The sequence below is a fragment of the Botrytis byssoidea genome (genome assembly GCF_014898295.1).
Source record: "Botrytis byssoidea strain MUCL 94 chromosome Unknown BBYS_017, whole genome shotgun sequence".
Classification (NCBI taxonomy): domain Eukaryota; kingdom Fungi; phylum Ascomycota; class Leotiomycetes; order Helotiales; family Sclerotiniaceae; genus Botrytis; species Botrytis byssoidea.
The window spans coordinates 708,356-731,486 of record NW_024065858.1 but is presented as its reverse complement, the minus strand read 5'-3'; the positions used below and the strand labels follow the sequence as shown (position 1 = coordinate 731,486).

The 23,131-nt window shown below is 42.8% G+C and overlaps 6 protein-coding genes across 6 annotated transcripts; 2 read left to right on the top strand and 4 right to left on the bottom strand.

Annotated features, from left to right (window-relative positions):
- Positions 1-515: 515 nt before the first annotated feature.
- EAE97_008284 (uncharacterized protein) lies at positions 516-3,366 on the bottom strand (the record flags this gene model as incomplete). Its single annotated transcript, XM_038878798.1, has 2 exons — positions 516-2,602; positions 2,655-3,366. The coding sequence occupies 2 exons, from the start codon at positions 3,364-3,366 to the stop codon at positions 516-518; spliced, it is 2,799 nt and encodes a 932-aa protein (XP_038730478.1).
- A 2,626-nt stretch (positions 3,367-5,992) lies between these two features.
- Positions 5,993-6,739, bottom strand: EAE97_008283 (uncharacterized protein; the record flags this gene model as incomplete). Its single annotated transcript, XM_038878797.1, has 2 exons — positions 5,993-6,643; positions 6,692-6,739. 2 exons carry the CDS (start codon positions 6,737-6,739, stop codon positions 5,993-5,995), a joined length of 699 nt encoding a protein of 232 aa, XP_038730477.1.
- Positions 6,740-7,231: 492 nt separating this feature from the next.
- EAE97_008282 (uncharacterized protein) lies at positions 7,232-9,207 on the top strand (the record flags this gene model as incomplete). Its single annotated transcript, XM_038878796.1, has 2 exons — positions 7,232-7,832; positions 7,883-9,207. 2 exons carry the CDS (start codon positions 7,232-7,234, stop codon positions 9,205-9,207), a joined length of 1,926 nt encoding a protein of 641 aa, XP_038730476.1.
- Positions 9,208-9,864: 657 nt separating this feature from the next.
- On the top strand, positions 9,865-10,849 carry EAE97_008281 (uncharacterized protein; the record flags this gene model as incomplete). Its single annotated transcript, XM_038878795.1, has 3 exons — positions 9,865-10,168; positions 10,303-10,434; positions 10,541-10,849. The coding sequence occupies 3 exons, from the start codon at positions 9,865-9,867 to the stop codon at positions 10,705-10,707; spliced, it is 603 nt and encodes a 200-aa protein (XP_038730475.1). The 3' UTR covers positions 10,708-10,849.
- A 2,497-nt stretch (positions 10,850-13,346) lies between these two features.
- EAE97_008280 (uncharacterized protein) lies at positions 13,347-15,580 on the bottom strand (the record flags this gene model as incomplete). The annotated part of the gene is made up of 4 exons (XM_038878794.1): positions 13,347-14,615; positions 14,664-15,040; positions 15,090-15,250; positions 15,303-15,580. 4 exons carry the CDS (start codon positions 15,578-15,580, stop codon positions 13,347-13,349), a joined length of 2,085 nt encoding a protein of 694 aa, XP_038730474.1.
- A 3,116-nt stretch (positions 15,581-18,696) lies between these two features.
- EAE97_008279 (uncharacterized protein) lies at positions 18,697-21,791 on the bottom strand (the record flags this gene model as incomplete). The annotated part of the gene is made up of 3 exons (XM_038878793.1): positions 18,697-19,550; positions 19,613-21,162; positions 21,391-21,791. 3 exons carry the CDS (start codon positions 21,789-21,791, stop codon positions 18,697-18,699), a joined length of 2,805 nt encoding a protein of 934 aa, XP_038730473.1.
- Positions 21,792-23,131: the final 1,340 nt, after the last annotated feature.

The window sequence follows — 23,131 nt, the reverse complement described above, 5'->3', positions numbered from 1 at the left end:
TATATAGAACACAATTGAGGTCTTGTAGGTAGGTTTGTGGGGCCGGCCTCAACTTTCCGTCAAATCCTAATTCGTCACACGTCCATCTGTCTAATTAAGTTATATGAGAACAGGGTGCGATGGGTCCATTATCGGTGACCTAGATCAGCCTTATTGCCCAAAAATAGATTTGGTTGGGTTGAGTCTCATAAGTAGGCCACGGCATTAAACGCTTCACGCTTTCACGGTGGATACTTGACTGGAAGCGAGAGGACAAGAGACAGACAAGACATACGCGACCGAAAGGGACGATCAAGATAATGATAGCTATTCATTTTTCGTTGCATGATATGTAAATTCGAAATGATAAGTAAGTGGAATCTTCTACTATAATGAGTTAAAATAATTGATGAACATCTTATTTGTTTCTGATAAATTTCCGTTCCTTCTGGAACTGCCACATCAATTAACAATAACTATCAGTAACTAACACCGCGCACTAGAGCGTATGAGCACTATTACAACACGCAAATTCATTAACCTGTATAGCTCGCATTAAATCTCAAAATTGGTCCCAGCCACGTATCATAATCTTCAATCTTCCCCACCTTTCCACCCCATCTCAGCACGCTTGCGAAAAATCGATAGTCACCATCCCCTACGTTATAGCTCACTCCATCATCACCAGTGACCCGTGCACTCGTCCAATACTGGATATAATTACCTGGCTGTATTGGGCCACTTGCTACCGTCGCCGTACGGTTTGTGTAAGTTCCAAAAGATGGATATCCGAAGATCGACGATCTGGGCGTGGATTGAGAAGAAATGTAGGGGAAAGTTTGAGATGCGTTGAATGCGTGTGTGTTAGCTGTAATATTTGTATTGGCGGGTAAGAGATCAAATCGGAATGCAAGTGTATATTGTTGTGGAATATCAGCAGCTATGCCGTACTGTCTGGTGGGATTGATCTCGAGGAACCCAGTATCCTTTTCCGGTATTCCAGCCGAGTTAAAACCAGCAACCTGGATGACCGAGATGTATGATGCATTGAATACTGAGTAGGGTGGACCGATGTAGGGGACTGTATATGTTTCACCGGCAGAAGAGCTGACTTTGATGAAACCACCGAAGACGGGACGATTTGAGGCAACGATGCCTATGGGGGGGACGATAGAAAAATCGATGGTTCTTGACTCACCACCTGCGAGAGTGACAGTAGGGGTGGGGAAGATACCAGTTCCGTAAAGCGCAATCTGGTTGTAATTCCGTCCGGACAATTGGCCATCCGTGTAACCAGCACCGATATGAAATAGAGTGTAGGTTTTACTAGATTCTGATGCATTATCAATGGTGATATTTGCAGCACCAAAGACAGTGTGTGTACTATCATCTCCAAGAACGATTTGCCCGGGAGAAATTGTGGTTTGCGCAAAGATGGCATCATATGCATTGATGAGACCCGCACCCTGTTGTGCAGTCGCGGAAAGGATCGTACTATCCCAGACCCAACTGACAGGCTTAGCTGTTGTTTGAAGCAGATCCAATATTTGAGATACGCTAGCGGTCGGAAATTGGGATTTAACGAGCGCAAAACATCCTGCGACATAGGGAGTAGCCATTGAAGTCCCAGATAAAATCGCGTAATTGGAATTTATGCCTAAAGGATATGTCGAGAGGATATGTCCGCCAGGTGCAGAAATCTGTGGTTTTAAATCATAAGTGAAATAGGTTGGGCCGAAATTCGAATAATAATCGACCAAGCCTCCTGAGTGTTGTGGAGGGCTCTTGTATTCGCTTCTCGTGAATGTCAAAGTGTATCTAGGAAAACCTCCAACCGAACCATAATTGTTGACGAGAGCAATTCCATCATTGGTATTAAGGTTGATATAGTGTACTGCACCAAAGTATGAAGGACTGAAGACGTTATACTCGAGTAAATAAGAATTCGCAATGTCAGAATTGTAGCCCATGACATAGACAGGTTTTACCTTACTTGAACTCCAATCTGAGGCAATCGAGTTCGGATTGCAATAAGAAGTCGTTTTGAATGCCTCGAAAGCAAAGATTGTGGCATTTAAAAGACCACTTTGACTGACGGTATCGAGAGCATTAGTCCATGCTGAGCTATCACACCCATCGGACACAAGATAAACATATACGGGAATAGTAAGATTGACTGGCCAAACAGATGCATAACCAAGAGTGAAATTGGCAGAGTCCACGGCCGGATAGACAAGTGGAAAATCTCTATTTGCAATGGCTCCAACAGCGATAGCACCGGGCTCCGTGGAAGGGTAATCTGCAGTGAATAACTCTGTGGCGTATTGACCTAGCGAGCCTTCATTCCCGACTGCCAAAATCACAGCAATTCCGGCTTGGGTAATGCTATTTACTACAGAAGCCAATGGATCTGGGGTTGAAGGGAATTCGGTTCCAACCGCAAGGGACATGCTGATAATATCAACACCATCTTTTTGTGCTTTCAACATGCCAGCCATGATAGTGTCACTACCACCTGAATTTGCGCAATCAAAAGTGCGGTACATGTAGAGATTCGCCTCAGGAGCGACGCCACTGATTGGAAAGTAGCCATCTTCAGATATGGGATCCATTCCAAGAATACCTAAAGGACATTAGCTCGTCATTAAATAGCGAAGAGAGCAGAGCACGCTCACCTGATACGTGGGTTCCATGTCCTCCAGTGATACACGTGGATAAAGGGTCTGAACTTTCCCCCAAGGTTCCGTTATCGTATACAAAAGAGTATCCACCACTTATTTTGAAACCAGTTCCAAATCCTCCACCTAGTGCAGGATGGCGATAATCAACCCCGGTGTCTACAATCCCGATTTTGATTCCTTTGCCTTTGATGCCTTTTGCATGTAGCTTATCAACGCCGCCCATCTCGAGAGCTGATGCCAAATCTCCTGTTCGAGTTACTGTGGATTGTCTTTTTTGTAACAACGGAAAATCTTCATTGGGACTATCCTCGTTCGTGTAATTTGAAAGTACACCAGGATGGGGGACTTGGTATACTGGCCATACATCCACTACTCCAGGGATCTCCGAAAGCTGTCGTTGCAATTCAGCATTGGTGTCACTTTGGATGACAGAAATGGAAAGGCCTAAAAATGCTGTAGAATCGAATTCGTGACGGACATTGTAGCTAATTGACGCTGCATGTTTGTGGAAGGCATTGTGGAGATCTCGTCTAGATATAGAGGGGCTAACTCCCTTTTCCAATTCAACAATGAACGCCTTATCAATGGTGTTAACTTTTGGATATAAGGTATTATCATCCGTCTTTCTGTGTCTCAGGTTACTATCTGGTAAAGTGACTCCATTTACAGCAGCAAAAAATGCTAGTAACGACGAAGAAAGAAGCATGTCTTGGGCCTTTAGAAGAATTCAAATAACTAGATACCCCTTTAAACGAATGATGAGTGATGATCAGATCGTTTTTATAGTTTAATCGCACTTGACCACTCTGGATTATGACATTGTGCGATTGCGAAGGGGAGAGGAGACAAGGGTTCGGATGGCCCGCAACTTGTTTGGATTAGCAATAGTGAGATGCAAACGGACATCACTGAAGTTTTGATTCACCTAACGTCATATAACTATTGACAGGGTTGAGAAGGACCGTTTGTAGATTCCAGAAGCTTAGTACGGAGGCGATGATGCATGATGACTGGATAGAATGCATGTCAAGGCCGGAATTGAAGGGCGTTGAAGGTTCAACAATCGTCGGTCTTGAGTAATCTTGGATCCAATACTGCATGTCGATGAAGTGATTTTGCACAGTTTCGCATGCATATGAGATTGAGGTCAAGAAGATACTAGGATTTAGACAGGGGATAGTTAGACCTTCAGAAGGCTTGCAAATCAAAGAGTGTAGACAGGAATATGTGGGATTAAACTTTATTCCCGCAAGTTCTTCTAGACCTACGAGATCTGACCCAGTGCCGGCTGGTGATTATGCATGCATTCAAAGTTGTTGATTTGAAATGGGTAGAGATGAATTTCACGACACTCAATGTCTAGATAACGTCTTGACAAGGAGCAAAGGTTTGACCAATCGCGAAGCGCTGATGTTGTACTGAACAACCTCAATCGATGCAGGGGTCTTCATCAAAAGATGGAACCGAATTGGGTGAGCGTCTCCTGTCCGCTGGGACTCTAGCAGGGTAGCAGGCACTCCATGCATCTAATAGTCAAAAGAGAAGGTGCTATTCATACTGGACACCGTTATTTCGTAACAGTAAAACGCACTCGATAAGGAAAAGTGTTGACTTCTGCTGAACGGAATACGTCATGTTTATTCATGTAAATGTAGTTAGAAAAATGCACTTATCAAATCCTGATTTGGATTCAGTAACATAAACGAGATAACGTGGTTTATCAGTGAGTGGGTCATATCAGTGAATGGATCACTTATTTTACATACAAAATTCGTTTGTGCGTAACCGTGCACTTTCTTTATTTATAGATATAATTTTCTGAAAATTTGATATAAAATATTTCAATATATAAGAATATTAAAAGTCTTATTAGTTTCAAGAAATTTGAATTTATAAAGCTGTTATTATAAAAATAGATTTTTTGTAACGAAAATCGTGACAATTTCCTTTTCTTTTTAGAATATAATAAAATTATTTTATAAAAATTAGATTAATAAAAAACCTAGATTTTAATTATTTTTTAAAATCTTTTATTTAAGAAAATAATGATTAGTTATTAAAATTTTAAAATTTTAAAAAGCTTGATTTAGGTGGTTTTCGAAATGACCCGTTCACTGATAAACCACGTTATATGCTCTAGATCTATCAGAAACGGAAAATATCTATCCACAATGGTATGATTGTAACGCAGGCAAAGAGGAAAATCAATTATTGATCTTTCTAACCTTATCAGCGATATTGCACAAGCAGACGATAAGCAATATCACGCCCGGATATCAATCATATAATGTTGTAATTATCTGGGTCTCAAATCAGAACGAGTTCGACTTTGAGTCATAATCATAAAACCATCGAATTTTGCCTCAGACCTTAGGTGGTGCCATGCGGATCGGATCGGAACTTCTCGTGCATACAACAGTCCAACATTTCTACACATGTAGTCTGCATCGCATATTGAGAGGCTTATCTACGCCGGGTATGCAAGACTTGCATTCAATTCCTGGATCTCGTCTGATTAGGTAAAGCCCCGCCGTCGGATACGGCTGGGCCACATGGCTGCATAGGTAGACACTGCAAATCAATTCTTCGGAAATGCTTCAATATACTTGTGCGGCAGCATGATTTGAGTTTCTGACGCTCGTCTCTAGATTTTTCAAACATCGACAAAAGCGGCTGCAGCAAAAAACAATAGTGGATCCGTAATTTGTTGACCTGGATCTCGTAAAACATGTAGGTACGGTTGCATTTCAGAGTCAACGAGACCCTAGGATAGTTCCGGAGCATCTTCAGGAACACATCCCGAGCCTGATAATCTGCAGCTCGGCTTTCTGAATGCGTTTATGATACATATCGGCACCCATTCCGAGCAAGTTGACCAAGCTAACTGAACATACCTGCAGACGTTCTCGTATTGATATAAAGCACACTTGAATGGACGATTGATTGCACTGTTTAGAAAAACTTTGGGAATATCGGAGTGTATTGGAAATGTAAATGGTAGCACATGCAATTGCTTGCGAGCATTATCTGAAGAGTTTTCAGAGGCTATTGGGAGAAAACGTATCCACGAAGAAATTGCATTGGTCGGTCGTCAACCAAATAAGTTAGTAGGATGTCTCATTGGGCGAACAATCGTGGACTTGTTCTTGACCATTGGAATCCCAGAGTGTTGCGCAGAATTCAGATGACTGTTAACCCGTTTGTTTCCAGAGTATTGGTGAGATGGGTTTCGTAAGAATCTACTGGGTCTATCCAGCTGACAATTGGTTTGACGCGATGATTCACATCGACTTTGTGGTGATGACTTTATAACTGACACATTCCTTGAACCTTTAGCGAGTTTTCTTGCCATTGACTGATGGCCGTAGAGTCGCATTTTTGACTTCCCATTTCTCCCAACCAGCCTGGCATAAATCTTCCTCCACAACCAAGTCTCTCATTCGGAATAATCTCGTCACTGGCAGATCTAAAATCCATGCAAGTAATCCTGACTTTCTCACAACAGTTGTAAATAAGAACCATAATGTAGCACTCCCTGCTCCAGCTAAACAACCAACGATTACCTGTTTTGGTGTGTGATAGTTCAAATAGATTCTGCTCCAAGCTACCAGTCCGGCGCTGATCAAGACTAATCCAGATAGACCAACCCGGGCGGTGATACTCAGTGGTGTATGCGAAGGTGTTGGCTTCCTTGGGACATGTCGAAACAGTAAAAATAATGTCAAGCTTATTGAGAAAAAAGCCACAAACTGGGAGTGAGAAGATGGCATTCCATAGCCCTTTCCATGCATTTGTTTTGGGCGTTCTTCCTTCAGTATACGTTTTAGGATGAAGTTCAACGCCTCACATGTCATCTGTCCACCAAACATCATGAGAACTTCGATTTCGCGCGTCGACCAAATGAGAGTGGCATACACGACGCATAGTCCTTGGGGTACGAGGGCGAGCCATGCGCAGAAATAGGAGACTGGATCATTAGGATCCTGAGTTCAATTAGCATAGTTCGCACGGAAAGGAGAGCTGGCACATACATAATGAACATGCGTCAAGGAAAGTGAGGCTAATGGAGTTTCTGCCATGGTGATATTCTCGCGCTGAAATTTGCGAATAGATCGCACTCCTTGTAGACACTTTTCACAATTGAAGCTCAAAGTTCGTTAATGGAAAGGGCTTGCTAAGTGAAGTCTGTTACCTCATTTCTATGTGGGTATCCAATGTGATACTTTCTCACTGGGTAACAAATCTACAAAATTTAAAACTTGGCCGATGACTATGACGGTGGGTTATCAGAGAACTTTAAAGGCAGCATGCCATTTTCGTTAAAGCAGCTCTGTAAAATAATTCCATCATCCTCAGATTACGCCCCATCATAATTATCAATACACATCCGCCACTGAGAATATCTTCCACTTACTTTCACCAACTTTCAGAACTGTGAATTCTGGATGTCTTGGTTGTTTCGCTCATTTTTATGACCTTGGTGGTCGAATCACTTCTACTACCTAGAGAATCTAGAGCAGAAGTTGTTCTATTAGCTTATTTCGTTGTTCGTCCTTTTATCTTCTACCAAGATGGAGGATCAGCGAGCAGAGGAGTTTGAATGCGTCGCCGCTATCTTTCCCGAAATCGAATTTGACTCCAGTAACAAGTTTCGCGCATCCATCGAACTATCTGTTAAGCCCGGAAACCCGGTCACTGTCTCGTTTCCCACTGCATCTGATGGTGTGCTAAACTTTCCTACCCCGCCATTGTCTGCCAGTTCTGATAATGCGGAGGGCAACGTAACCAATAATCCCTTAGCTAACAATACCGAATCGCACGAAATCACGTATCTACCATCACTACAACTGCACATAACTTTACCAGAAGGTTATCCGGAAACCGAACCTCCCAAGTTTGAGCTGTCCACAACACCCGCATGGCTTCCCCGAACCCGCCTTGACGAACTCGAGGCCGATGGAACTCGCATGTGGGAAGAAATGGGGCACGATTTGGTGGTATTCGCATACATTGATTCACTGCAACAAGGAGCTGAGAATGCCTTTGGGTATGGCGAGGAGGACAAAATGTTAGAGATCCCACAGGATGATAAGATCGCCTTGCTGGATTTCGACATCAAATCTATACAAGAAGCATTCGACAGAGGAACTTACGATTGCGGCATCTGTCTTGGTAGTGTGACTCTGACTTCTTATTCGATATATTTGCTGACTTGTCTTTAGATCCAAAAAAGGGTTCCGCTTGCCACAAGATGATCGATTGCGGGCACGTCTTTTGCATCGAATGTCTACAAGATTTCTATAACAATGCAATCAAAGAGGGTGATCTAATATCAGTCCGATGTTTGGCCCCGAATTGCGCAAAAGAACGAGCCGAAAAGTCCACCAAAAAATCTCGAAAGCCGAAAACTCAATTGAGTCCCAGCGAACTTCTTCAAATACCCCTTGAACATGATGTTGTCACACGCTTTGTCAAACTCAAGCATAAAGCTCAACTGGAATCTGATAAGAACACTGTTTACTGCCCACGAGCTTGGTGTAACGGAGCCGCCAGGTCAAAGAAGTATCGCAAACCTGAAGGTCTTGAGGACGATGAAAGTTCAGATGATCAATCTGACACAGAGACGAAAGGGAAGGGAAAGGGATTTGTTGCAGGAGCGGATCTTATCGCAATCTGTGAAGACTGTTCCTATGCTTTCTGCAGTCGATGTTTACAGGGATGGCATGGAGAATTCAAAGCTTGCACTCCGAAGAGAGAGAAAGAAGAGCTTTCTGAAGAAGAAAAGGCTTCGCTCGAATACATGCAGCTTCATACCACACCTTGTCCTACATGTGCCGCCCCGGTTCAGAAGACACACGGGTGTAACCACATGATATGTTTCAGATGCAATTCCCATTTCTGTTATCTCTGCTCTGCTTGGCTGGAACCAGCAAATCCTTACAAGCATTTTAATCAAGAAACTACGGGCTGCTATCAACGACTTTGGGAACTGGAAGCGGGTGATGGGGACGATGTGGGGCGCGGTTTTGGTGGTGGAGTCCAGGAAGCAATTGTTGAGATCCCTCAGGAGGAGGAGATGGAAGAACCTGAGGTGGAGGAACCAGAGCAGGAAGCTCAGGAGCCTGACGAAGAAATCGAGCAAGGCGAACGGCAGGAAGTAGAACGACAAGCCCCTCTTGTCTTGCGTTTAAATCAGCCTCGTCAAGTTGCACAACCTGCCCCCGCAGTCCCTGATGCCCCACAGGCACGTCGTGGGCAGCATAATCGTGGAAATCGACAGAATCAGGGTCGTGGTAATGGGGCTCCTCGTGGTCGTGCTGGTGGTATGAATAGACCAGAAATTCCACGGCAAGGAGCTGGCAGAGGTCGAGGTCGAGGTCGGGGTCGCGATGAGATAATTGCCGATGTCCAGGATCAGGATCAGCATGCAGCAAATCAGGCTTGGGTTCAGAGATTTGTACGCATGGCTTTAAATGACGAAGAAGATCAGTTAGAATGGGATGATGACGAAGAAAACCATGCTGCCTGGGAAATACCAGTTCGGTGACGGATATGATAATTACTAATAGGGTCGGATCGAGGACGTCAATGGCGATGGCGCTAGCGATGGAAACTACATATTTAGCGGCGTTACACGGTTTGTCATTTTAGACGATTGGGATATCTTGGTTTGCATATTAGCGAAGGGCGTGCATGAAGGAGTACGTCGTTTCTGTTTAAAATATTTGACATGATACATACTTTACCTAGTAATCAAGAATATTACTCAATGAATGCCTACATAAGGCTTGTCATGTATCAAACTCTTTTGATCTCTTTCGAGCTAGAAATCATATCGTCGGATGGTACATACATCCAAATATCAGAAATGCAATCTTCTGCGATACACACAACAGCAGTTCAAAACATGAATAAAAGCTCTAGTGAGCCTCATCTATCGACAATCAAATCAACAATTCGATTTGAGACATTGGGCTTTTCGAAACACAGAACATTGGATGTTGCAAAACCCAGTAAACGAGCCATTGGTCCCTGATTATGATCGCTGCTATCGATGACATCACGACTTAATATCAAGCTGTGGTGAACAACATATAACACCATGTTACCTTTCAATCAAATCACGCAGCACATACAACGTCTAAATTCATAGGTCCGACAAACCTCGAAGTTGACAATCTTAACAATCCCTTCATCTCCAAAAATGTCAACAGGTCCCTCCACCACCACACCCGCCTCTAATCATGAACCTCAACCCGATCCCATCGCTCTCACCGCAATTCCAGAAAATCCTAAAGAAATAAACTATACACCTGATCCCACATTATCCATCTCCCTCTCCCCCTCGCGTCAGAAGATAGTAACAAGTATTACATCGCTATACAGCGGGAGCTGTGTGGAAGGAGGCACCGGGGAACAAGATATGCATGTTTATTCTGAAAAAGCGATTTATGATGATCCGTGGAGTTATTGCGATACAAGGTTTAAGATTGCGGGACAGTGGTATGGTGAGTTGTTCCCCGAGTGAAAGGTGTGAATGGAGGTTTGATCTTGAGTTGAGTCCAAACTGGGACGAAATGCCAAGTTTACATTTGACGAACAGATTCAAGAAAAAGGAAACTAATGCAAGATAATTGAATAGGGATACCTATGATAATGGGATCATCTAAGACTCTTGCTACAGAAATTGTGAAGTCTTCAGATGACGAAATTGTGTTTAAATTGCGGCAGGAATATAGACCAAAACTCTTGCCAAAAGGAAAGGTTGTTGACAGTATGTACTTTCTTTCCCTTTTAGCCCTCTTTCAGTCCTTTAGAATTCATTTTTCCGCACTCAATATCTACCAAAGCATCTGATACGTGACTTATATATGTGATAGGTCTTATAAGCTTGAAGCTTGTGAAAGAAGGAAATGAAGAGAAGGTTATTTATCATAAAGATATGTGGAATGAAAAGGATTATAGTCATGAGGGGTTGGGGAAAGTGTTCAAGACGCTGAATGGAGATTATTTGACTGGAATCACAAGACCTCCGAAGAGTTTGTAGAAATAAGAGGGTATCACCTCTGAATTTCATGGGCTGGGAGAGGAAAGGGTCATCGAGTGGTAAGGGGCAGGATATTATTATTTATTATTTCTTATTTATGACCGTATTTGAAAGCGCTTGAAGCTTTTCTATAGATCTTCACAAATGATTAGCAATCGCAACTTGCCATCCTTTTGTGCGGAAAGGCACAATTCTTAGGCTGCCCGAAAGTAATCTACACTAGTACATGATGTGCAGATAATTTGTGTTGCAAATACTCTATCACAGACCCTTCCTATCCTATGAGTTATCTATAAAGCCTCGCTTTGTAGTAGTCCCTCTTCGTTGCATCTAGTTTGTATAATCAACTATATGATATTTTTTCTTCATCACATCGTCCTGTGTTCATTGACTCTAGGTTTGGTCTCCCGCTTGATAGTTGGCTCTCGTTCTGATCAAGTGAAATATACTGCTAGAAAATGCTCGACCTGGTCCACTCCCTTCCCATCAATCTTTCTAATCACTGGAATGTTGCTTCTATCCATCAATCTTGGGAGATACTCTTTCAATATTTCATGATATCTATTGAGCCTATGTCTAGCATTCTCAAACTACAGATTCAGGTCTAGTCTAGCTGGACATCCATGATATAGTACTAAGAATTTATCTTCCACGGAGCTAGTAGTCACAGCACTGGCGATATCTAGAGTCTACTTCATAATTTACCACTTGGAAATTGTAATGTGTCAACAGAAGATAGAATATAGCAAGGTCGACTTGAGGTATCCTCAGAAATCTTTTGCTAGTGCTATTTATGCACAACAGGGAGCAGCACTTTTCGTCCAATTATTTTCATAGATCAGGCTATTAGAATCAACTTGAAAGTTACCTCTTGATAAAGACAAAGGGGCTAAGTTCTATTTTTACCAAAAAGTAACAGAAGATTTGAAATACCGATACTTCCATATCACCACAAGTGGTAAACGACCATGATCAAAATTGGAATCAAGCCAGTCGATCAACAACAACTTTCTGTGCCACTTATTCCTATTCACCAGCACGCGTATCCCCTCCCTCTCCTCTTCAAATCCACATCCACTAGCCTCTATGTCCACATCTACCACCTCCTCCTATTACCCACGTATGTCTACCTTGTCCCAAAAAAGACCCTTTGCTCGCCAATCTTCAAATCCATCATCTCAAACCACTCCTGTCTCACCATCCACCCATTTCCCAAATCTCCACTCCTTCCCGTCCCTTCCTCACTAAATTTTCTGCATGAATCAAATACACAAAGGGAAGCTCGAGACGATATATCCACATGTAAAGAGGGGAATAAGTAGCTAGTATACTATGCATAGGGCTGCGAGAAGATCGACATTCGTAGACGTTAGGAGCGTTATGGCTACGGGAGGGGTGGCGACGGGATACGAGGGAGGGGTCTATATTTGGATATTTGGAATTGGTGTGGAAGGATGGAAGGGATTTGGGTTCTGGAATGCTCGAGAAGGATGAGAGAAGAGTTGTAGAAGGTGATCGGCGGTGGTAGCAGAATTATGGAAATAGTGTTCAAAAAGATATGAGGTTGTGTGATTTCGGATCACATGAATATTATCATTTCGACAGCATGCATGGAATCCAATTAACCTATTGCGACTTAGACTTCCCGTCCATTCGATCCCATCTTCATGTTAAAATTTTGCCTTCCATCACTCTATCTCTTTCCTTCCCGCACCTCGAGTCAGACAGAAAAGTCAAAAGATGAAACATCATGTCGGGAAGAAACACCATGGTAAGCTAAGTCCGATTTCGTCCGAGTCGCGAAAAAAGTCTGGTTCGCAATCTAATCTTTTCATAGATAGTTTACCAGAACTGGTAGTAGTGGGTGTCTGAACTCACCTATCGGATGGAAGGCTACTTTTTGGATGATTTTGCGGTTTTGGGTGTTTTTGCTTGCTATTGTTACTGGTTCTGGGAGCTTTGAGATACAGAGAAATGAGGGAAGTGTGAAGCTGAATTGTGGTGTGAAGAGGAGTTGGCACGAAGTGAATTTGGTGAAATTTAATCGGTAGAAAGCACTATTGAGGATATCTTCAGAGCAAGATGGGAACCAAGTAATATCATCTCATAATGATCAATTCTCTAAAGAGGTAGAATATAGTACACTTCCCATACTTTCTGTTCTACCAAGTTCATTTTATCATCGTAAATCTCATCTCCTCATTGCTTTACCACCACGCGCTTTTCCATACGACTCTCCAAAATAAATTTCCTCATCCGCCACCACAAATTCTAGCAACATGTAAGAAAATTCTATCTCCCTCTAGAGCTGTAGAGTACAAAAGGCGTATATAATATCCAACAAAAGAGATATCCATGGGTGCGGGAGCAGCTTTCAGTTCCCTGTTGTAGGTATTGATGGTATATGAACGCCGCATGACACAATCTTAATCTTCCACCTTCCAATTCCTCCATATCCAAAGACTCTGATAATAGACATAAATGAGAAATAAAACATAAAAAACCAAATAAGCTGGTATCATTAGATCCGAAAAAACTCCCTTTCCTAAGTTACTCCATCCTTATTTTCTTTGCCTCTACTCCAATATACAAACAAACCCCGCGTTCAAAGATCGATGACGCTCAAAATGATAGACAGATCATATCCATTGGCCATTGCTTCCCTGTCTTAGCCTTGACTGTCGACGGTTGGAATCCGATCTAATGGGGATGGTCCTCACGGAACCTTTTCGCTGGGGCGAGTCTCCAGGTGGTGTGTAAACAGTTGGACTCAGTTGGAATATTGCATCTGAGTTCTCTAAGCGTTCGATTGCTGGCTGTTTTAGGGTTGATGGTTTTGGAACCCCCGGGAGAGTCTTGTTGACGAAGGATGGTGATTGTTGCGGTGAGGTAGAGCGAGGAGAATATGACATGGTAGGGGATTGTTGTCGTTGATTGGTGATGTTTGTACTGGCGGTAGGAGGAGGTCGGAATGGTGAGCGAGGTGGGATTGGAATGGAATTTCCAGTCAGATTTTTCGTCTGTAGTGGAGGGAGATGAGCTCTAGATGGAGCAGTCATGGTCTTTGGAATGGGATTCAATTTTGATGTAGGAGAGTAGGTCATTGACGGGGGAGCGGGAGTTTGAAAAGTAGTCGCGGGAAGTGGAGTCAATTCGTAAGTTGTTGCTGGGAGGGCGAAGGGGATAGTTTTAGGAATGACTGGAGGTGGTGCTTGCGAGAAACGAATACCAATTTGAACTGTTGCTGATGAAGATACAGAAGAGCCTCTTCTATGTCCAATCTTACCGTGAAGAGGTGGAGGTGGTACCAGATCGGAAAGATCGCTAATATCGTATACTGATTCCAATGCAGATCTGTTCATGTGTGGAGGTTCTAATGTGTCAAGGCTATCGCGAGCCGGTGCTGGGAAAAGAGAGTATGATTGTTTTCTCGTATACTCTGAAGGCAAATGCTCAGTAGGAGTCGGAGGAATTGGTACCGATGACATTTGGGTAACGAAATTCGAGCGTAGAGGATTTGGCTTCGTCGGTGAATAAGTGGATGATTGCGGAACAAATAAGTCGGTCATACTAATGAACTTGCTTTTGTCCGAGGAAGTGATCAAACTTTTCTGGCTTTCTGCTCGACTTACTAACCCTGATCTAGGAGATACTGGCGCTGGAACAGGGTCCATTATCTGGTCGCTGAATGCCAACTCATTTGGTCCCCACATCCTAATCTCATGCTTATTACTAGGCCAGGACCTGCCTCTTGGCCCAAATGATGTTGTTGCAGTGTTCGACCGTAAGAATAAGTGAAGTAAACCGTTCATCAGACCGGACAAATTGAGGACCACAGTTGCCATCATGGCTAGCTTGAAGTTACCATGTCCGATTGCTTGGGAAATGAAGTATGGAATTACGAAACCCTGCTAATCTTTAGCTATATTAAACACCAATTGATCAAATAGACTTACCAATGATACGAGACCTACAACGAGATAATACACCATACGAGATGCTGCAATTCTTTGATTGCGCTCTACCAAAGTTGTCTTGGATAGTCTGACAAATATAGTGAGAGCACTGATAATTAGGAGACCGGCGACAGCAGAATATACAATGAGCCCAAAAGTTCCATATCTTGACACGAACCATACCAATGAAGCAAAGCATCTATTCTTTTGTGGAAAGAGATTTGTTGGGATCCAAGTGGCAACCAACATCAACACAATTGTTCCTAAGCATATGGACACATCGTATTTTCCTCTTGGTTGGAAAGGGGTTTTCTTCAAAGATCTTATAGCACATTCGAGTCCGAACACAAGTTGAATATATGGAACAATGAAAAGAGCTGAACATCATTAGTATCAAGAAGGCTTTCAGTCCTAGATTAAACATACCGATCCACATAAATTGAGCGATTGTACCGCATCCAAATGTAAATAATGAGTGAAGGCCTTCTCCTTGAACTGCAGCAAAGATAAGTCCTTGAATTACAATACCAATAGATAGTACCAAAGGGAAAGTTTCCGCTGGATGAATCATGGAGACGCAGAATTTTCTAGCACGCGTTAGTTACCCTGCCACAAGAATGGGAATTATCCATAACATACGAAGCTTTAAACTTGGGGTTGCATCGTTTCGATGCCCAGTAGCAGTCGTAAAGAATACTGGCTGCTGTGGCAAAAGAAGCTAGTACATTAAAGGCTGCTAGAATAATAGTCGATGTCCGGACCGATTTGCTTTCTGCAAACACCAAGTTTTCTATAATCCCCTCTGCGACTGTATTGTTCCCAGAACTCTGTACATCTTTCAGGAAGGTCGACGCGGGTTCCGAGCCATCGTAAAGTTCCGCCCGGGCCATCAGATACAAAGCTGAACTTGCACCCATTTTGTCGTTATTATGATCGAAGCTATCGATGGATATAGGCAGCGAGCCGTGGCGTTGCCTTATGTCGTCGTTAAGTCATGAGATTCGAATGATGAGAGTGCTGCAGCGATAGTTGGTTTTTTGGAAGAAGATTCAAGAGTTCTTTAGCGCGGATAATAGAGGAGACGGGGAAAAGTAATTAATGAGGTATTAAAAGAGCGGACTGTACCAATAATCCAGTTGGCACAGAATAAGAAAATAAAAGATAAGAAATTATCTGAACCAGCAGTGATGGATAGTGCACTGCACGTATCGTAGAGAATAATGACAGACTCGAAGGTAGGAAAAAGAACCCCAAGAGAATGTCACAAAGTCTCAAAAGACGGTTTACAAATATTATCGGAATGCATGATGTATAAGAAAGCACATCTGGCAAAGCGAATGTCTGGCCCACGGGCGGATTGACCAAGTCCATCCTGGCAGGGTAACCTTGTGCGTGGAGGAAGTGGTGGGGGAGTAGTGCTAAACTAATATGGGCCACGCCGCCGCCACTTGAAGTGGGTTTCAACTCATTTACTATGGAGAGTATGAAAAGGTGGTGGTACCCAAGGAGAGAATTATTTCGAAAAGTGTTTGAACTTCCTGATCAAGTGGAGGATGCAATTAATTGCTCACAACGTGAGCGATATTCAAGGAAGAGTCTGATTGAAGATGCTTATCACGATATTTCCCATTACTAAAATCAGTTTAATCGGCCAGACAGAATAAAGAAAGTAGTCTTTGACGACTGAAGTATGAGAAGCTTGACTAAGTACCATTGAGGTTTCGACGGTGTCGCAAATGTTCGCTTAGGACCCTGACTACAAGGTCAAAGCAGTGTGGGTCAAGCAGTTTATGCAACAGGATGGATTGACCAATCAAGAAAAGTAAAAGAAGCCAAGGGACCAGAGGATGAAAAGGACACTGGAAAATATCCATGATCCTCAACGTAGATGGTTCTGTAGAATATTCCATCGTATTTAGGCTATGAGAATTTTTAGTTCATGGACTCCAACTGGCTATAAATTGCCGATGGCATTGATTGAGTGGACCCCGAATCAGGACACTGGCCCTTATGCGCTCTGTTAAGAGAAGATTGAACTTTTCAGATTTAAGCATCAATCACCACAAACCCTAAGACTAATCAGCAAATATCTTTTTTCGACGGCACTTAATCAGCACTAATCGAGGTCAACAGCAAGCAAGATCGAAAACTGTTAAAGCAGTAAAGGTTGCCTATATGCAACTGAAGTTTTGCCATGAATCTACCAAAGGGACTTTGTGCAATATCACAACCAAGTTGACATCATCATAGGTACGTACACACTTATTTCAGATGTAGCAAGGGTACGACGGACCCTTGTCTTGGAAACAAACAAGACGATACAGATCGAAAGGTCAACTTTTGGTCTTAAGAAGAAAACGAAAGGTTCGTCCAGTAATCGCTAGAATGAGGCCTGACCTTGGAAGCAAAGATCAGGGGGTGGAACTTTCATGCGGCGTCCCCATGAAGCTCAAGAAGTATCAAGATGGCTAGGATGAAACCATTCACTATTAATAATTAACGTGCTCCGAAGAATTTCAGTAAAGACACGACGAACTCTGAGAATCAATAATACCACGAAGAGAACAATTTTGAACATGTATTGCGTGTCTGTGGACATGTGAAGAGTTTGAAGTCTTGAGGATCGAACGATTATTTGTTTGTGGTTGAGTGATAATTCAGTCCCGACAAAAAGGTGCAGACTAGTCCCAATCCAGTCTAGAACTATTGCTCTTATTTACACGTGACTTGGACTCCTCCATCCAACTATCCTCGCACCTAATTGAGAGAAGAACTCAATGGCGAAAATAATTATTTTGAGCTCGCAAACGGTTTCCAACTGTTTGTGAATTTCTCATACTGCTACAAGACTCGTTCCCTTCATCTCCACAGATCATGAAGACAGAAAAAGGAGCCCCAGTTCATTCAAGCTCACTGCAACATGGTGAACCAAGACCTTCACGGATACAAAAGGTGCCATTACCTTGGAACTCTACCGTCGCCTAACCATCTTCGATGATGTTACACTCTAGGATGATATCTAGAAATCTATTACAGGAGTTCAACGTCACGAATTTTTCATATCTCCAGGGCTGGCCTCCTTCTACTGCGCCACCATCAAAACCATGTTCCCCACGAGATGGACCCTTAATACACCCTTCACTTGGGGTATATCTGTTCTTGTTATAGACAACGATTGTATCCCACTATCAAAGAACGCCGAATAAGGGAAACTACCTTCCGAATCAACTTTTCTTGGGGACTTGGTTGGACAGACTAGACACCTTCGTGTTCTTAATTCAAGCGACACATATATTTGTTTTCTATCGTCGCCACTTTTCCAGAATCATGACTTTTTAGTACCGTGTATGGAACTATTTTTCTACTACTATGTAACATATGAAACCATGAATGGTCACTGCTGCATAAACTTAAGTTTATACTTATGTACTGTATTCCAAGCTCCTGCATACAGTTCATGCTACCCCGTTATTTTAATCTATTCACTTCGTTAGCAAATCTTTTCGAACGTTTGATCGACTTTCCAGTGAAAATGCAATATATTCTCTCTTTCCATGATTACATTCATGGCTCATCAAATACTAGACTATGATTTATTTCTCTGATATACAATCTAGAAGCCTGCTAGAGGCCCGCTCCTGTAGACTCTTACACAGGTTTCCGAAGTTGGATGAAAATCGGAATGGATTTTGAGTTTGTCGAACCTCGCCCATTCTTAGCCACCTAGGTATGTACTCGTCACCACAAAATTGCGTTTACAGTTCGCACATATTGCAGTCTCGGGGCCTCCTAGTCCTTTTGCGCATAATAAAAGGACTCTATTGCTTTTGGATTCTACACCTCCTGACCTTGCATATATACGCCAAACTAAATGGACAGATCTTGAAATATCAGTTTTATACAATTTGTATGTATCGAAAGCTTTATCAGCTAACGATATGGATCTTCAAATTAATAGTACCTCTTTCTCTAGGGCAGAGCTACTCATCTTCTGCCGACTTTTCAAGTCATTCACTGGCCTTTGTTCGCGCCATTATACGAGCCCTTTCCTCCTCAAAGATTCCACCTCCCACCTAATTTTCACTGCGACCCTATTCTCCCCAAAATCAAACTCATACAAACTCACATCCTCGCATGTCCCCTCTTTCTTCTCCATCGCCAAGCCCACCTTCAAAACCTCCAGAAAGCTGGGCAACACAGCCCTGATATCTCTTTCCAGTGTTGCCGAATAAAAATTGCCCCTCCCAACCCCACAAATGCATTTTCTTGCTTTGATTACGAACTCCTCGATCACCTTTTCATCCTCTTCATCACAATCACCAATCCACGAAGATTGAATGGCACCTGCCAAATTTCTTCTCTCTTTACGCGTCAGTGTAGCCCATGTTTTGGCGATTCCTATATGCATACAAGTGTGAACTTCATTTGGTCTTGATGGGACTTTTGTTACACCTGGTAGTCCTGTTTCGCTTATTTCTTTTTCAATCTCAGATTTTCCGAGAATACCGAAGATATCGATAAGGTGATCTCGCCTCTTCTTTCTCACTTGATCCAATAGTCGTGGCGTCCATTCTATCTCCCCGTCTGCAATTTGCTTCAACGAGACTTCCTCTGGTAGAAACGAAATACCGCAATCTGGAGCTCCACAGTGGAGTACCGACGCACCAAATGGATTCTCCAATGGCACTACAACATTTTCGTGGCTAGTATACGCATCTTTATTCTTAAACCCTGGCTTGGATTCAATGAATATACTCAGTAGTATCTCGATGACAGTATTTTCAGGAACTTCAGCTTTTGTATCCAGCAAAACAACAGCTAACGGTTCCTTGGAGCGCAATTGTGCGAAATATGTCTTTGCAGATGTGTGCGCAAATTGGTAAAACACTAGCCAGAAAGCGAGAATTGTATTCGAGACATCATCTTTCTTGATTCTTCCTCTGTCCAACCTTTGAGAAAATCTTCCGCAGGCATGAATTCCATCAGTGTGTTCCAGAATGTTGGTACTGATCTTAATATCGATGCATTGCCTCCCAAATCTTTTGGAATTAGATCGTCATTAAATTCCACGTAAAGAATTTCCAACAGAGGTTTCGTCCAGTTGCGGGATTTACCCATGTTTTTATAGAGCCGTGCAAGGAAGGTTGAGACGAATGAATGCAGGGATTTGATATTCTTCATATCCGTGATGGTTTCATCGGAAAACACATTCAGTGTTTTTCCGAAACGTAAGAGTTGCATGAAACCTGCGACAGGATAATTAATACACCAAGACGTCAACCCTTCTTTTTGGAAATCTTGTGCCGCCCAGGCAAGAGCGAGAGGGTAGCTAGTCCATTGGCCTAGTTCATTGGATGTTTCCCTTACTCGGAGATGTGAAATTATATTGTTCAGAAGCCAAGTTATTGCATTTCTCCTCTGCAGAATTTCTGCATCTATGCTTCCTTGCTCATTCTCAAAGCCGGCACCAGCCCACTCCTTGACCCTCAGAGTGCGATCCAAAATTGTCGCAAACAACTGTCCCATAGCTGGAACGCCAGTTTTCAGCCCCGCATTGAGTGCTTTGTACAGCTGTTGGTGGATGTACAATTTGTTACTCCCAGTGTACTCTAGAGTGGGAATGACAGCGGAGATCTCTTCTCCGTAGATAGAGTGATCAGGTCTTCCGAATAAAGCACATTGGAAACAAACACACTGACTGGACAGTATATTCATATTCGCCTCAAATCTCCCGGCTGCCAATGGGAAGTCAAGAGCAAAGTTATCGGTATTAGCTGCCATAGCATCTGCGCTCAGTACTTTGAGAGCAATTGATAGAACTTCATTGTCCCCACAGCAAACCTGGCATTCACCTCTAAAGCCTGGGGCTCCAAGATCTAGCACTGAAATATCCACTGCAGAGTCTACGGAAATATTTTCAGCTCGTCGTGCTCGGTTGGATCTTCTCGAGAGAATTTCTGCTGTAAATTCAGATTTTTCTGAACCAGATAGAGCACGTAATGCTGCATCGACTCTTCGATTACGATCTTGGATGGCCTTTATTTGTACATTATTTTGAGCTGCGGTATAAGCTTTACGGTTTGCCTCGTGGGCGTCTCTTAGCTTGGATTGCAGGAGAGTTCTAGTCTCGCTAGGCATTTCTTGATCAGCAAGGAGATGAATAAAGCCCGTGGCACCAGATACGTCTTCGAGTTTGATTGTCAATTGTTCGACTTTTTGGGTGAGAAGGAATGATCGAAGTTCATTCAGCTTTCCGCGAGACTTGCAGGCCAGAAGCAGAGCATCGAGTGCTTCATCTGCAAAGAGTAGATCACGATCTTCATCTGACATAACTCCTGCTCGAAGAAGCATGTCAATGTCTACCAATGTAGGCTGGGAGTTATTGTGAGCCGCGTTCCATTGTTCGCCTAAATTGAGCTGAGTTGGTGTTGCAATTCTTGTTTCCGCAGTTGGGACATGAATTTTTAGCTTGGCGATTCTTTGGATCAGCGCTGCTTCGCTACGAAAACTGGTTAGTTTCTTCCACGTATTATGATCTTATGCTTGATCTAATTCTGCAAAAGCGCCTTTGCTAGCTATTACATAAACTCGATTGCTTTCATAATCCTTGAATAGGCATAATGCATTCGCACAATTGGCATAAGATGTGATACCAACGGAAATATTGGCATGAATTAGTGCATCCCTTGTATGTGATGTGATCAAAAACACCGTCGCGCAATCAAACACTCCCAGTTCTTGTCCCAACCCCGCCAGTGTGTGCACCTCAGAATTGAGGACCTCTCCATCTGTAAGTAAGAACCAAATATCAGAATCGCGAATCGCTTGGATCGACTTTTGGTTCCTCAACATATGTTGTGGCTGCGTTCCGTCCTGATCGGGAGCCCAAAAACATTGCTCCCAACTCGTTGGGTCTCTGCAGTTGGAACCCCATCTCGTGACTCTATCTTCATCTTTTTTTATAGATACTTCGTGAATTCCATCTGCAAAATTATGTTCCGAGATGAATCGAAGGCCAACTGTAGATCCAGAAGCATCGAGAGCGAAATACTTTCTTGCATTGGCGAATGAGGTATATTTGATTTTGCCCTCATCGGCTGGCGCGAGAACCAATTTCCATGAAGCCATATTTGATGTATAGCTTTCTTTGCGAGAAGAAAACTGATTGCGAAGTAGTCGGATCATAGAAGATGAGCATCAACTAAATACATGTCAAATACATATTGATTTGAGTCACAAATAGAGAATTTAGGAGTCACTCCGGTGTGGTGACTCTTCCCCACGATTAGGCATTGGCGGCCCCCAATTTACTGTGCCACCCCCACCAATTAATTGACCCAATATCAATGAGCAGCGCAACTGTCCCCGATTATATTTTCTTCAAGAGCTGAGCAAGATCATCAATTGTTTTACATCAATTTCAGCCAACGATAAAAAGGATGACTAGTGCAATTGTGGGCATCTTAGTACCTGGATCTTTGCGATCAGGGGCATTGAGCTCAAGGGCATCGAATGCCAGCGCACAACTTTGAAACCATTTTATATTCACATTTATTATGGAATGATTTATGAGATAATTTATTACCATAACCAAACCTTACTATGTGTGAATTTATCTCCAGCATAAAGCTATGTACAGACGTACAGGTTCAATCCATGCGGAGAGAGCTGTCCGGCCTTCTTTACAATAGATCATTACCTTGACAAGTACATTTCCAGACCCAACATTCAAAGTAGATCTGCTGATTATAAACCCACAATAAAGACTCAGTATCTGAAGTAAAGCTAAGGCTGACATTTGGCATACAGATCCAAAGAGGCAAAAGCAATTCAGGCGGATTGAATGTCAATATGTTCCTTGTGGAATATTAATTTATCAATCGATGAAGTCATTGGATCAAAACCGATATTTCGCGAAGAACGAGATACGGAAGGTTTTGTTTTGCTGAAGTGAACATCGATACTATGCAGCAGCTAGGCATCGCGACTATTCTTTCCACATGGTGCCATTGTTTTAAGATACCGGGACATCATAATGACAGTTCGTAAAGCGCATCCCAACATTCCAAGGAAAGCAATTACATATGCATTAGCGTCTGGTCTAATGCTATTAGACCTTGATTTCAGTTAAGCCACGAGCTCAGGAAGTTTACCTGACTTCTGACGGTAAGTCATAGTGACCAACTCGGAAAATGGACCAGCAACCTTCGTCGCCATTCGCTCAACCTTACTTAGCTCATAGTCAAATTTGAGGCAACTCAAGGTTGGGGTGAGGCTTTTCTCATCACTACCTAGGTATGAACCCAGAGCTTCCTTTCTTGGGACTCACAAACTTGGATGATTCAACTTCATTGCTTGATACTTTTCAAAAGATACAGAAGATTTGACGAGCAAACCACCATCGCTGTAATTCCACAATATGGTCCAGAGGTAAGGTGGTAAATCGGCACAAGATCATTAGCCTTGTG